Consider the following 13,278-nt stretch of genomic DNA (forward strand, 5'->3'; position numbering starts at 1 on the left):
CAGTCGTGGTGGTGCCGCATTACTAAATGCGTAGTATTTCTTTTTTCTTTTCCTTTCTTTTTCCCTTCTTTGCCGTCTAGTTCTTTCTCTCTTCTCATGATTCCCATGATTCCTTCTCTTGTCTCTTGTCTCGCACCGCTTGTCGCTACCGCAAGAAGCCTGTCTCAAAAAAAAAAAAAGCTTCTTCATGTACCGCCACGCCGGCTCCAAGTCCCCACGTACCCAGAAAACGTGCCTGATGCTCCACTGCACATGCAGCCCCGTCACCGCTCCATTGCCCCAACGGCCTGTCATTGGGCCCCCGCCCCTCCCAAAACTGCCCTAATGGACAGTGCCCATGCAGCAGCGCAGCCTTTTTGGTGACTGGTCTGCATGCCTGTTGCTCTCTCACCGACTTGACCGACGAGAAGGGGGAAGGGAAAAAAAACAACCATAGCCAAATGAGCCGACATCATTGGCAGTTTTGATCCCGCTTGCAATACGCATTGTAGGTGCATCCGACAAGAAAGCGGAGAGAGCCAGGTGCTTTGTCCTGGGTGTTGTTTTCCTGAAGATTTATTTCTTCTTCTCCTCGTCCTCGCTCCTTCCGTTTTTTTTTTCTCGCCTCTCATACTCGACTCTCTTAAGCCAATTGACTCGCCCAGAAAGTGGCGGACCGAACAACACTGGCCCGAGTACTTCGACGTGGCGACTTCATCATCTTCCCCCCCAGTGATATCGACGCTATACGGAATACTACTGCCCCGAATGTTGCGACGATACGCCCTTGGTTTCTCAAATGTCGGGCGACAGCTCTCCACCATGAGCTCTAATACGCCCATGGAGGATGCCATCCGTGCAAAGGTTGGTGACGGTGCCAGGCTTGGCCGAAGTGGTCAATCGTTTTTCCCCAAACCAATACTCGTCGGAGGCTAACTACCATGGGGCAATTAGATTACTGCTGCTTTCGATCCTCAGACCCTTGAGATCTACAACAACTCCCATCTCCATTCCCACCACAAGGCCATGCAGGGTGTCACTTCCAAGGAGACTCACTTTAGGTACGACCATCCTGGACCTCACACCGCCTCATGTCCCAAGGGACCGCGCGGACTTCTGCCGCACCCACCACGGCACCACGGCTAATGCTAGATTCCTAGACTCGTCATCACGTCGGAAGCCTTCAAATCCAAGGTGCAGCCAGCCCGCCACAGAATGGTCTATGCCCTCCTCCGGGACGAAATGGCCCTCGAGGGCGGCATCCATGCTCTCGAGCTCAGGACCCTGACTCCCGAGGAAGAAGAGCGCCAAAATAAGAAAAAAGCTGCTGAGGCTGCTGCTAAGGAAGAAGAGTCCAAGGAAGCTTGAAAATAAAAGAAAATAAAAAAAAACCCCCACGTCTCGTGGGGATTTAATGACAGGAATGCAACGCGAGAACGACGCCTTTTTTTTTCTCTTTTACCGGAAAAAAAAGTTTAATGCCAAAATAGCAGCAGGCCCTGCCACGCTCGGGAAGTGTTGGATGAGAACGCAACAGCAGCGCCAGGGGAGGGGAAAACAATATCCTTTTGTTTAAACTGGAAATGACGCAACGGAACGCTTTTTAGATACAACGAAAATGAGTCTCCTCAAGGAGACGTTATGAAAAACCTCTACAGAAGTATATTATTGTTTCTATTATCATTGGTAACGCCTAGCTAGATCAAAAAGGGCCCACGCACAATAGACACACGTCTGCCGCATGCATCTTTCAGTAATGACTATGAGAATACCGGGGTATAATAGCTATTTCCTTGTAAGACAGCAACTGTCATATTCATACATTCCAGCATCAATTCGAACTCTCGAAAAGATACATGTCGCGCAGCCGGCACTACGTCGAACCATGCCGACTCCGTGAACTCAGCACACCACTGGCCTTCTTCCTTCTGATGTGTTCTCGTAGCAGGGCCTTCCGTTCTTCAGCGGATCTCTGCTTCCGCGCGTCACTTTTAGTAGCTGATGCTAATCTCTCAAAATACTGGGATGCCTTCGGTGCTTTCGACCTCACGGGTGACGGGGGTGCTGCATCCCGCGGTTCATGCGCATCGGACCCTAATTCCGGCGACGGTGGTGAACGACGTTGCCTCTTGGCAGGTCGAGGGGGCGATATGTCTGGTGTCGGGACATCGGCATTCACAACGTGGTCTCTACTCAGTGGCTTTCCCCGCCCTTCCACCGCCTTCTCGTTCCCAGGTTCCCTGGTCTTGTGGGAAAGATATCGCCTTGTCCTGGCAACCTCATCCGGAAACATGTCCAGCACATGTTGTAAATTTTGCTTCGTAATCACCATCTTGCTGTACTCTGGCTGCCCTTGTAGCATGTTGAACCATTCAACTGCGGGCAAGGGCTCCTGTCCTGCCCGCGCACCGGTCACGTATTTCCGGTATTCTGCAGAATAGGCGCGAATGAAATCGTCGTAGAGGAATTCGCGGAGGGCACGCCCTGATGCGAGGAATTCGAGGCAGATGCAGGCATTGACGAAATTTTTGAGGGTGCCGTTCTGCGAAGGGTAGGACGGGTACGTGGTTGTGAAGAGGATATAGGGGTTTGAAGCGGTGACGGGAGAGATTCGCGGATTGACGGAGTGCGCTTGAGATTCTGTAGGTATACATGTTGTTGTAGGCGCAAGGGAGCGAGGTTCGTGGTCATTGGGGTTTGGGAGAGGGATGGGTGAAGCAAGGGGAGGGGCGGCGGTGGTTGAGTTTTGGGTTGATGCTGTTAAACATGTAGCTGGGATGAGGGAGCTGGATGAGGTAGATAGCGAGCTTTCTACTTCTTTTATGCGTAATGTGTTGGGGAGACGGGTGAATGATGTTGATGCGTTGACGGGCTTGACTGGAGTGGTGTTTATATCGTACATCTTAAATCTCTTACGCCGCTTTTGTGGTGTTCCGGGGTCAATGCGAGCAGAGACCCGGTTTGAATCCACGGTGTAGGGGATGACGTCTTGGTTTGGTTGAGCACAGGGCGGAGTTTCGGTTTCCACGACTTGTGAGGCTATATTCATGGCGGGCGTGGATTTTACTTGCCGCCGGGTGGATTCTAGGTTAATCCTGACGTCAGGTTGCTCGTGAGCTTGTGGGAGTCGCATGTCCATTTCGTCTTCCTCTTCCTCATCTTCTTTCGCGGTTCTCACGGCCAGACGATGGGGTTCTGGCTGGGGAAGCGTATTGAGAAGTCCTGGCCTCGGATTGGGTATTGGGGTTTCCTGGACAGCTTGTGATTGACTCGGTGTTGTTAGGGGGCGTTCTCGAGCACCTCGATCTGGGGAAGTCGACCATGTTAAACGGCTATGGGCTTCCGAGGAGGTTGAGGACTGGCCATCGCTTTGTTCATCATCGCCGGCATCTTGCTGTTCCTTGTTCACCTGATCCTCGACGCTCTCAACTATTCTGTCCACACTGTGACATTGGATAGCATTAGGGAGGTCATCTGCATTGACGGTTCCGTGCTTCTTGGCACTCTCATCGTTTCCCCCGTCACTGCTTAGTTGAAACGACTCGGGTAGTTCATTTATATTCACCAGCTTGCTCTTGCGCTCCTTTCTTCGCAAAAAAGCTTCCGTAATAGTCTCCAGCACATGGTTGGGCACATGAGGTTGACCCTGACGCTGATTACCCTCCACGGCCCATGCGCCGTCTTTGTCCAGAATGTTTTGCTGGTCCTGGGGTACAACCGTGAGACTACGCCGCCTCAACAGCGCTTGGATGTCCTGTTGAGGCGACGATGTGACGGACATGGCGACGAGGCGAATACGAATAGAGGTCTAGGCATGTGAATAACTGCATGAGTGGGTGGCGCCGATAGCACGGTCGAATTTCATCACATCTGAGGTGACGAGACTGTACAGATACATGACCTGCAGTAAATCCTGTAGTGTTTCGAAAGGTTCCACGGGTATTGTCTACTTTATTGGGGGGGGCCTTTGCGCTGTTCAACAGATCTGAATGCTCCGTGAGACTGTAGGATCGGAGATCTCGTGTTAGCTTGGGTTGTGGTGGTGGTGACGGCAAGACGCGCAGGATTCAACGATGGGACGTGACGGCCTGATTGTGTACTCGGTACACATCGCTCCGCGCAGTACTTACCTGGAGCTGCAGAGCTTCGTGGGATCCACTTTTTAGCAGTCGAGAGCCGGTGGCGCATGGAGGGCCTGGAATTTAGCGGGGACTGGCAGCGCCCAGGTGTTTTTGGGCGACCATCTGGAGTCTGGTCTGGTTGATTGGGCCCAAAGACCACTAATGCGCACTGCAGCTTTTGTAGCGGATCAGGGTGTGGGCCAGTAAGAAGCTAATTATTCAAAGATACTTATTTTTCCTAGTAAATAATACAATAGTATAAGTACTAAATATCTTATAAAACACACAAATATATTATTATACTAGATAATAGTAGCTGAGGCTATCGCGAGATAGCCTTGGCTAGCAGCCGCGGCGCGGCACCAATTGCGGTGGTATATCTGACGCGTCACAATACGTAAACAGTTTACTTTTCTAGTTTTTTACTATTTTTAGCCTAGTATAGCCCAATACTATTTTAGATTTTACGCTTATATAATACTTGTATAGTCGCGAGTCACCGTCATTGCGTCTCTGACGTGTAGAGTTTATTCCAGGCTTTCGCCGGCGCGTAAAATCATGAATCACCTTTTAAGCTAGTAGATTTGATATATTATAATATATATACTATTTTTTATATTATGTGTTACTGCTAGTTAAATTAGCAAGGTATAGCTATTAATTGTGTTACTAGTAGGTCCTGGTAATTAGCTAGCCTTTTTTTTAATTTTTTTATATTAATTTAATTTAATGTAATACTTGCATTATACATGTAATTTTATTTAACTACAGAGCAAAACAATTAAAAATTAATACTAGAATTAACCCTAGTAATAATGGTAGTACTTACAATGTATCGTAAAGAAGTGGGTCCACTACATAGCCTGCACCTTCGCACACTCAATGGGACTGCGAGCTATCTCTTTAGCTGCCCAGTGGCTTATGGAGACTCCTCTGGCATACAATTTTCTTAGGTAAGCGAGTCTCCATAAGCCACTGGGCAGCTAAAGAGATAAATCCCAATACGCCTGCCGCCACAAACACCAATAGAACACTGCTGCTATTTTCGCCCTTTGCCTGATCCTCTTGTATTTGAACACATCATGGGCTTGTCAAGTCGCATAACATGCGCAGAGCCTTTGCGAACCTGATCCGAAGTCGACATCGGCCCTTGCAAGATTGCTGGCATGGCAAGCAGCACTACCTCCAAGGCGACGCGCCCAGCCTCGCCGGCAGCTTCTATAGGACTTAGCTCTCCCGTGAGCTTTCGAAAGCGGCGTGGCTCAACCAACTCGATATCCTCCACGATAGATAAAGAACAGCTGGCGCAGGCTCTCGACCAGATTCACACATCGGCTAGTCGATGCGAATCCTTGACTACCTTTAATGACTTTGCCCCTCCTCCAGAAGGAATTCCGGCTTTGGAGAACAGGCCAGGAGCCGGGGAGTTGGTGCAGAACGGTCTCAGTGGCTTGTATAATCGATTCCGAGAGGCGGTAGGTGGTGGCAGCCCGACCAAAACCATCCCAAAGGAGGCAAAGGAGATTAAAGATGGCTCGGGACAGACGTCGGAGGTTGCTTCCAAAAGATCGTCTATAGCGCCTGGCCATAGCTCTCGGCCCTCTGTGTCGTCCCTCACGCGAGTTGACACAAATGCTACCATCACGACAAACTCGATATCAACCATAGCTTTAACTGATGTGTCTTCTCCAACTACCGGGTCTGGGAATGTGGAGACTCGCCCGCAAATACAGTCGACCAAGTCGAACAGCATCAACCTCATGACCGGACCACGATCCAGCTCGACTAGTAGGCAAAGCTTACCGACCAATGCTACGAGTTCCGTCGTTGCTGACCCTACAATTGCACCGCCGGCCCCGCTGAAGCGAGATGCGAGTCGTAGTACCATCCGTACTGAGGACAGTGGAGGGCAGGGTTCTAGCAGGAGAAGCCTTACCATAGCCGAGCTTCAAGCAGAATCTACGAGTCTTTATGATTCCAAGGACGGGAGGCTGCCGCCTCGAGCTGGACGCGATGATGAATCTAGCGCTGATGGCAGCCTCGATGCCCCGTTTAGTCCTATTGCAGGTGCGCCATCGACAACCTCAACTACCAACAGCCGCCACCATGCTCGAAATCCTTCCGTCACGTCTTCTATGCTGCATCCCGATGACATGAGACGGACACCCGCAGTCATCGATAGGATAAGTCGGTCTCGTTCTCCTAGATACCCAGGTTCCAGGGACTCTTCGCTCGACAGAGGTACTGCTGCGGCCAGTGCCATCAACACATCAGCACATGACTCAGTCTACCATGATTCCTTCGGCCAGGAGATTCAATCACAGCATTTACATCCCGATTTTGGACGGATCCCGGGTACCACGAGCGGCCAGGAACGTGCTTCTGACCAGATGAATGCTCAACTTGACAAAATGCGGAGACAAGTATTGAGCAAGGAGTTCTGGATGAAGGACGATACTGTGAAAGAGTGCTTTCTTTGCCAAACGCCGTTTACTGCGTTTCGGAGAAAACACCACTGCCGTACTTGTGGTTGTATTTTCGATTCCAAGTGCACCACTGTGGTTTCCGGTGAGAAGTTCGGCGTTCAGGGGTCTTTGCGAGTATGCAAGAATTGTCTCGAGGTTATTAGCCGTCGATTCGATGGCAGCGGCTCTGATGACTCAGGGGACGAGCGGTCCTTTTTACCCAAAATATTTGGACCAAATAACCCCAAGGAATCTTCTGAAACTACGGAAAGCAAACCCAGGCCCATGTCATCAAGCGTAGCTGTTGGCTCTGAAGGATTGGAGGATTCGCGGCCCCTGACGACACCAATGATGGCGATTCCGGCTACCCGGCGCGTGAGAGAATCTGCCAACAGGGCCTCTGCCGTATTGGAAATAGGAGCTCCTCAACTAAGTCGACCCGGTTCATCCCGCTCTCTGAAATCGTTAACGACGTCTGGACGTCCACAGTCATCTGCCGGTCACAAGCGCCATCATTCCAAACATGGCTTTCTTGGGAGATTCAAGCCAGCCCCAGAACAGCAAGCCCCGTTCCGAAAAGGAATCGATGAGGAAAGCTCGAAGAAACCAAAGTTTCCCGCTTTTCATGATGATAACATTATCGATCCAGATTTGGCGGATTACATGTCGGAAGACTCTAGTGGGGATGAACAGATGGGCATTTTTGCGACCATGGCAGCATCAGATGTCCAATCAACAAGCTATGAACACGATAGATCTGCATTCCCGTCCTACTTGAACCAAACTCGGAAATACCGTCATCGGCCTGGCGAAAAGAGCATCAGCGGCATGAGCTATGTCAGCAGAGGTGTTTTAGATGAAACCAATGGCCCAATCAGTCTATTGAATCACAGGAGGTCAACTCGGCGCCGGAATCTCAGTATTAGTGGAAGCGCTCATCATCACGGCTCTCCACGCCCAAAGTCCGCCATGTACAAGGGACCATCTGCGTCTTCAGAGGCGCTCTTTGGGCTGGAGCACCCCAGCCAATCTGGAACGCAGCTAACCCGGAGTGATTCTTTGCGCAGAAAGAGGATTTCTAAACAAGAACTCAACCGGTCCAGTTTGAAGCATGTTGACAGATTGCTTTATCAGCTTCTCGATGATGCTCAAATTCCGAATCCAGGTGTATGGCAGAAATCTCTCGTACCTATTCTACTTCAGCTCACAGACGATGTCACCCCCGATGTCGCGAAAGGAGAAGACATGGATCTGAGACATTATGTCAAGTTAAAGAAGATTCCTGGCGGACGACCGGGCGACACATCGTATATCTCAGGGGTAGTGTTCACAAAGAACCTCGCATTGAAGAGGATGCCACGGAGGATTACGAATCCTCGCATCGTACTTGTGACTTTCCCTATCGAGTACCAGCGTCACCAACAGCACTTTATGAGCCTGCAACCAGTAATCGAACAGGAGAAGGAGTTTCTACGAGTTGTCGTGCAACGAATCACCAACCTTCGTCCACATGTTTTGCTTGCACAAAAAGGCGTATCAGGAGTTGCTTTGCAATATCTCTCGGAGGCTAATATATCCGTAGCGTATAATGTGAAAGACACGGTCATAGAAGCCGTGGCTCGATGTGCTGAGGCTGAAATTATCGAATCGTTGGACATGCTGGCACTCCCAGTTCGGGTTGGAAGATGTTCTGCATTCGAAGTGCGAACATTTAACAATGATTATCCTGGTAGAAAGAAGTCGTATATTTTCCTCTCGGGGTGCCGTCCTGATTTAGGATGCACAATAGCCTTGCGAGGCGCGTCTGGTGCGTTACTCAGACAGGTAAAGCATATCATGGAGTTTATGGTCTATGTTGTGTACAACCTGAAGCTAGAATCAAGTCTTCTTCGAGACGAGTCGGTCGAACCCCCAGAGGACAGCGAAACCTCGCTATCAAACTCACTTCAAGGCCTGAACGAGAGCTTCCGCTCTATCAGCTCAGCTGGAGAATGCTGCAAACAAGGGCCCACTGTTGTCGTTAATCAGCCGTCCAGCGAGTCTGAGCCGCCATCACAGAACACAGTGGACAGCGTGAGCACAATCCCTGAAGATGCTGAGCTTGTTGGACAGGCCGGTGGGCCAGCCCCCGAACCAGCCAAAATGGTATCTCTGCATGCCTATCATACACACGCCTCTCCCGAGAGCCAAGTACCTGACGATATTCCGATGCCGACTTTTTACAGCGACATGGTAGCAAAATACGAAACCAAGATTCTGTCCGCGTCACCATATGTAAAGTTCAAACAGCCTTATCTTCTGATGAAGGCTCGTGAGCAAGAACGAAGACTTCTTTACCTCCGGCAACTTCGTGATCAAGATGCCGTCGAGGAGGATCCGGAAAAAGCAGGTCGTCACAGGTTCCAGTTGATAAAGCCTGAAATGGTAGAGAAGATTGGGCAGAAGGCACCTCGTCAAGTTATGGAAGTCTTGCATGCAGTCCATGATGCGGAATATGACAAAGCCCTCTTCAACTATCAAACCCAAACGCGCCATTGGGAGGCCTATTATATACAAGGCAATCTTGACTTGTTCGACCCATACTCCCACCAAAACATCGTGGTTCTGTACTCGGTCATCTGCACCGACACGAAGATCCCATGTATAGAGCCAGGATTGCTGGCTATCAACTTCTACGATGAACAACATGTTGATACTGGCATGGATGCTGATTGCACACTTGGCCAGTATATCGAGGATGTGGCATACAGCAAGAACGACATTTGCAACTCCAACGGCTGTGAAAAGAAACTAGTTGATCATCATAGAACCTACGTTCACGATGAATATCGTATCACTGTTTTTGTGGAACACGTTCCAAATCCTTCTTCTCGGCGCCCAGAGCTTGGTAACGGCATTACAATGTGGACATATTGTAAGCTCTGTAAGAAAGACTCTGAAGAAACAGTCATGTCAGATGCAACATTTAAATACTCGTTCGGGAAATATCTGGAGCTTCTGTACTGGGGCCGCGGGTTAAAGCTTAAAAGCATCGAAGACTGTCCTCACGACCAACACCGCGACCATGTTCGCTACTTTAGTCTCCGGGATTCTCGGGTGCGAATTCATTGGGACCCCATCGATCTCCTTGAGATAGTTGTTCCGCGAGCAAGGATAACTTGGAAAGTTGCAAATGACTTGAAGCTGAAGAATGAGATTTATAACAAAATGGAAGAACGATGGAGCAAGTTCATGTCTTCAGTTCGAGCTAGACTGAAGAGCATTCGCACCGAAAGCCTTTTGCCGGAAAAAGCAGAATCGTGCAAGGCTGAGGTGGAAAGACTCATGAAGAAAACCCAAGAGGAACAGCCTGCCATAATCCGACAGATGCAACGTACGTACGTCGAATCTAAGTACTACGAAGTTGTTCCTTTCAACAAAATTATTCGCGAGATGCTAGAGAAAGCTGGAGAATGGGATCAAGCGTTTTCCAAGTTTGAAGCTGATTTCCTTGGCGACAAGGATATGCGCCAGATTACGATGATGCAACTGAAGAAAATCTTCACTGACAATGAATCTAAAGAATCTCTTGCCTCGAACGATGGAACTGGTTCGGTCGGAGACGTTGACGACCGGCCATCTCAAACATCCACTGAGGCCGCGGAAAAGAGTACACAGCCAACCGAGTACACCGATACTACAATGGAAACTAGTGTCGCGTCATCCAAAGCACTGGATGCAAAACATGAATCTGAAGACGAAAAGGTTTATATTCCCGCTGAAGGAGCTATTGAACGAGTAGAAGGACTAGATCTAGCTGCATCTCCTGAAGCAATCGCTACACCTGCTCCAAGTTCTCAAAGCCCAGCTTCTACTGAGATAGCTTCCCGAATTCCTATTGCACAGACACCGGTGACTTCACGGCCCCCAGCTACGCCCACAGGTGCTGGGCGACATCCAACAGACAGCGCCATTTCTAGTCAGTCGCTATCGGAGAGAATTGATCAGATGCGACGCGAACAAGCTATGCAAGGGGGTGAGGGCAACATGGTTGCATCAAAGGCTGTACCAGAACGGGGATCTAGCCGCAAGTCTGGCCCCAACAGCTCACCACCTATAGTCCGTACAACATCTCACCCTGTTCGAACACTGCCGAGACCGCAACCTGCTGCCGCCAAAGCCAATGGGCCAAAGGACAGCAAGTCTAGCACGACGGCTGATTCAGCCACGGAAACACCACCAGAAGGATCTATCAAGGTGGACAAAAAACTTTCAGATCGCCTGGGATTGACTGCCCTGAAGAATCGCAGTAAAACTGCAACATCTGGCATTCCACGCCTCTCCCACAAGAAGAAGGAGTCCAAAGTTTCAACACTGGCTAGACACTTTGAACAGCTAAGCCGAGAGTTTGAAAAGGAACGCATCCGTGATCGCAAAGAAAGAGCCGCGAGTCTTCGACAACCCCGTGCCAGACTCCCGAGAACGTCGACAAAGGCAATCGTACAGGTTTATGGTGATGTTTCTGAAGCATTTGAGGAGCCACTCTCGACGAATGAGCAGATACCGAGTCGGGATGGTGACCAGAATCAGACCAGTGTCCTAGTAAAACCAGAGGCTAGTGTCCCAAAGTCGGAGCCTGCAGGCGAACTGCCCACACAGGTAGAGCCAAACACCACCAAAGTCGATGACCAAACAGGCAAGTCGGAAACCGATCATGCGCCGGACGGAGAAACAAGCCAGGCGACTTCGGATGACGAGGCCATGACCAGTGACATTGATTCCTCTATCGCTGATGAATTTCTCCCTGATCTTCAAGAGTTGGCAGAGGCTCTTGAGCCTAGTACTGACATCCCCGATGAACTTCCCAAGCACCAGAAAACGAGCCTTATGAGGTATTTGGCGAATTTTTGGGCCGAGACATCGGCTAGTGGATGGCCGCCCCTGGAGTACCCGATCAACTCAACTGACCATATTTTTGTGGATTCTGACATTATTGTACGGGAGGACGAGCCAAGTTCTGTCATTGCTCTTGCATTGAACAGTGATGACTATCAAGCCAAACTTGCAGGAATCATGCGCGATAACCAAGACGTCACCGAGCTCGAAGTCGACGGAATCAGCGATGGAGAGCCAAAATCTTCACCCATATCTGAAATAGGTGACGGGATTATGTATGAAGCGGACTTGGAGAAGAGTTTGCATCGAGTGACTGGCACTCATCTCAAGTATCAGTTTAAAGAAGGCGCCGCAATTATGACGTGTAAAATCTTTTATGCGGAACAATTTGACGCTCTGAGGCGAAAATGTGGTGTGGCCGAGAGAATTATTGAGTCTCTCTCGCGTTGCCTTAAATGGGACTCAAGAGGTGGCAAGACTAAGTCCGTGTTTTTGAAGACTCTGGACGATAGACTTGTCTTGAAGGTAAGACGGATTTGGAAATAAATTGTGATCTGTCCTAACGCGTCAATAGAGCCTGTCCCCAATCGAAACGTCCGCGTTCTTGCGTTTTGCTCCTAGTTATTTTAACATTATGGCAGAGGCTCTGTTTCACGAGCTTCCATCTGTAATTGCCAAGATGCTCGGGTTCTTCCAAGTTATCATCAAGAACCCAACGACAGGGACCGATGTTAAGCTTGATCTCTTGATAACAGAAAATCTGTTTTATGATCGGTCACCCACGCGAATTTTCGATCTGAAAGGATCCATGCGGAATCGCAAGATTCAATCAACTGGCGAGCAGAACGAAGTGCTTCTGGATGAAAATATGGTGGAATACATTTACGAATCGCCATTATTTGCGCGAGAACATTCCAAGAAAGTACTTAGAGCATCAGTTTGGAATGACACGCTGTTTTTGGCTAGGCAAAACGTCATGGACTATTCCTTAATGATTGCGGTTGACGAGGAGAGGAAAGAGTTGGTCGTAGGCATTATCGATTGCATCAGGACATATACCTGGGACAAGAAGCTAGAAAGTTGGATCAAGGACCGTGGGTTTGCAGGTGGCGGCCGAAACAGGCCAACCGTTACCAGTCCTAAGGAGTACAAGTCCCGATTTCGAGAGGCTATGGCTAGGTAAGTGGCTCAGAGTACCCCTTGGCAGGTTTTCGTCACTCATACCTCTATTGCAGATATATCCTCCAGGCGCCCAACTGCTGGCACTTGTTCAACAACCCACAGTTATCAACAAACTATGCGCAGGCGAGATTTGAAGAACCCGAAGCAGGGGCGAATTAACGAAGTGACAACAAGTTGACATGATTTGACAAAGTCTTTGGAGTTAATGGATAGGGAACATCACAAGCATCATGCATATGAACATGCGTTTTTCTTTGGGGTTTGTTCAGCGGGTGCTGTTTACTAGATTACCACACGCATGAGATATGCACGCGGTGCCATGTCAAGTTATTGACTATAGCTATCACGAAATAAAGCGTTGTACTTTTCCAATGCTCGTTTCTATTGCTGTAAAAAAAAGTCGTGGATGTGCACTAAGCTATTTTTGCACCTCGCAAACTATATATATGTGCTTCGAATGGCAGGGATTATGTAGGTGCCAGATACTCTGTAGTTTAACACAGAAGCCTGTTCGAAGCTAATGTGGGCTCTGCCACTTAAGGTGTGGGCCTGAACGCTGGTTGGACAGATCAACAACCGCTCATCAATTCATCTCATTTCGAGCACGAACTACCGACATCGCATCTGCCTTTGCTTATTCTCCCCTCCACCACTCA

At 49.3% G+C, this 13,278-nt stretch overlaps 3 protein-coding genes across 3 annotated transcripts; 2 read left to right on the forward strand and 1 right to left on the reverse strand.

The window, feature by feature from the left end:
• Positions 1–801: 801 nt before the first annotated feature.
• Positions 802–1,347, forward strand: BOL1 (BolA-like protein 1; the record flags this gene model as incomplete). Its single annotated transcript, XM_014692537.1, has 3 exons — positions 802–843; positions 934–1,040; positions 1,140–1,347. The coding sequence occupies 3 exons, from the start codon at positions 802–804 to the stop codon at positions 1,345–1,347; spliced, it is 357 nt and encodes a 118-aa protein (XP_014548023.1).
• A 505-nt stretch (positions 1,348–1,852) lies between these two features.
• Positions 1,853–3,760, reverse strand: G6M90_00g025610 (uncharacterized protein; the record flags this gene model as incomplete). The annotated part of the gene is made up of 1 exon (XM_014692536.1): positions 1,853–3,760. One exon carries the CDS (start codon positions 3,758–3,760, stop codon positions 1,853–1,855), a length of 1,908 nt encoding a protein of 635 aa, XP_014548022.1.
• Positions 3,761–5,266: 1,506 nt separating this feature from the next.
• fab1 (1-phosphatidylinositol 3-phosphate 5-kinase fab1) lies at positions 5,267–12,781 on the forward strand (the record flags this gene model as incomplete). The annotated part of the gene is made up of 3 exons (XM_014692535.1): positions 5,267–11,965; positions 12,015–12,619; positions 12,676–12,781. The coding sequence occupies 3 exons, from the start codon at positions 5,267–5,269 to the stop codon at positions 12,779–12,781; spliced, it is 7,410 nt and encodes a 2,469-aa protein (XP_014548021.1).
• Between the last annotated feature and the right edge of the window lie 497 nt (positions 12,782–13,278).

This window comes from Metarhizium brunneum, chromosome 1 (assembly GCF_013426205.1).
Source record: "Metarhizium brunneum chromosome 1, complete sequence".
Classification (NCBI taxonomy): Eukaryota; Fungi; Ascomycota; class Sordariomycetes; order Hypocreales; family Clavicipitaceae; genus Metarhizium; species Metarhizium brunneum.